At 39.1% G+C, this 1,551-nt stretch overlaps 1 protein-coding gene across 1 annotated transcript in view; it reads left to right on the plus strand.

The window, feature by feature from the left end:
- Nucleotides 1–373, plus strand: part of mycbp (MYC binding protein) — a 4,183-nt gene extending 3,810 nt beyond the window's left edge. The window contains exons 4-5 of the mRNA XM_016262748.1: nucleotides 3–74; nucleotides 186–373. Coding sequence (XP_016118234.1) covers nucleotides 3–74; nucleotides 186–227 — 114 coding nt within the window. The 3' untranslated portion in view covers nucleotides 228–373. The remainder of the gene's footprint in view (nucleotides 1–2; nucleotides 75–185) is intronic.
- Nucleotides 374–1,551: the final 1,178 nt, after the last annotated feature.

Genomic DNA, 1,551 nt, shown 5'->3' on the forward strand with positions numbered 1-1,551 from the left:
TGCGGCTGGAGCTGAACACTTTACAGCAGAAATATGATCAGCTGACGGAGGAGAACAAAGAGCTGAGGAGCCGGGTGAGATCTTACACTCGATTCTCTACACCGCTTTACTCAAACTCCAGCTTCAAACGCTGTGTAGAAACCGTAGTTCTGTGATTATAGTGTTTGTGTTCGTGTGAATTACAGCTGCTGCAGTACGAGCCGGCGCAGGACGCGGGAACAGAATAACTACTACTTCTTGACATTTTGAGATATTTCTTCACCGCAGTAGAAATCTTTGAGTTTGTTCGTTTTGTCATGTCGGAGAAGTGAATTTTATTTTTTGGTTATTGTTCAACAAATTTGTGCCTGATATTTAATAAAAGCATTTTTTGCACTGTTCCTGATTGATTTCTGATGTTTAGTGATTTATAAAACTACAAACTATAGTTCTGTTTCACGTAACAGTTGTACACTTGAAGACCATGCTAAAACAGGCCTCAAAGCAAGGGCTTCGTATAAAATATTGGGGCTTTTTATAAATAATGCATTACTGTGATTGCTTACATCTAAGAAACTTGCAGTCACATTTAGACTGTTTTAGGGCTTCTGGCCCTCATTTCAAAGATCATATCGATTCCCCCAAGACTCCAGCAACAGGCAGTGATCACGTGCAGGACAAACGATACTGACGCTGTGGTCCGTTTGCTTTGAACATGATATATTACTATACACTTCCATATGTGATCTTTTCCACAAAGCCCTGCACAGATCAGTAGCAATCCAAAACTTGAATGCAGGTTTATCAGTTGCATTTGTGTAACAGCCATATCCTACTAAATAACCTCAAATGCTTAGAGTGCATGACATAGTTCTGTGTTCTGTGATCAAATGAATCGTCAGCTGGCTGAAACTCTCCAGATGTCCATCACAGGAAGGTGAAACAGCAACTTTGTGACAGATGCACTGGATTATGGGAAGTAATCCCCCATCTTTGTATCTTTGTCTTAATGCACATAGTTCAGTGCATGGGTTTGTATATCCCTTACAGAATCTGCGAGATACATATTTAACAGCAGATATTTTATCTCCGCATAACTTCTGCAAGCTTATACAAACTAGTACTCCGCCTGTCTGCTATTTACAGCCTCACTGCAGTACCTATGCATTAAAACATAATCCTACAGATAAATGCAAATTCTCTTTTCATCAAAACAAGTCTTTAAAATGAGACTTCCTCTTAAAAAGCTTGTCTTCCAGGCCGTTACAGCAGAGACCACTGTGCACATCACTGTAGACACTCGGATATGTGTCTGTTATAGATGGGTTGAGCTAAAAACATCTATAAATACGAAACCCAACAACACACAGTCACGACGCCTCATTCTTTAACGGTGAATACTGAAAAGCTCCCGACTGTAAATAAAGCTTCAATCCTTTTTCAAAGCGATAGTTCACCCAAAAATGATCATTCTGTCATCATTAACATATTTCCTATCATATCAGTTTCTTTCTTCTGCTGAATACAAAAAAAAAGACATTTTGAAGAATGTGGGTAATCAAAGATCTGATG

Source organism: Sinocyclocheilus grahami, unplaced genomic scaffold (assembly GCF_001515645.1).
Source record: "Sinocyclocheilus grahami isolate Dianchi unplaced genomic scaffold, SAMN03320097.WGS_v1.1 scaffold4004.1, whole genome shotgun sequence".
NCBI lineage: Eukaryota > Metazoa > Chordata > Actinopteri > Cypriniformes > Cyprinidae > Sinocyclocheilus > Sinocyclocheilus grahami.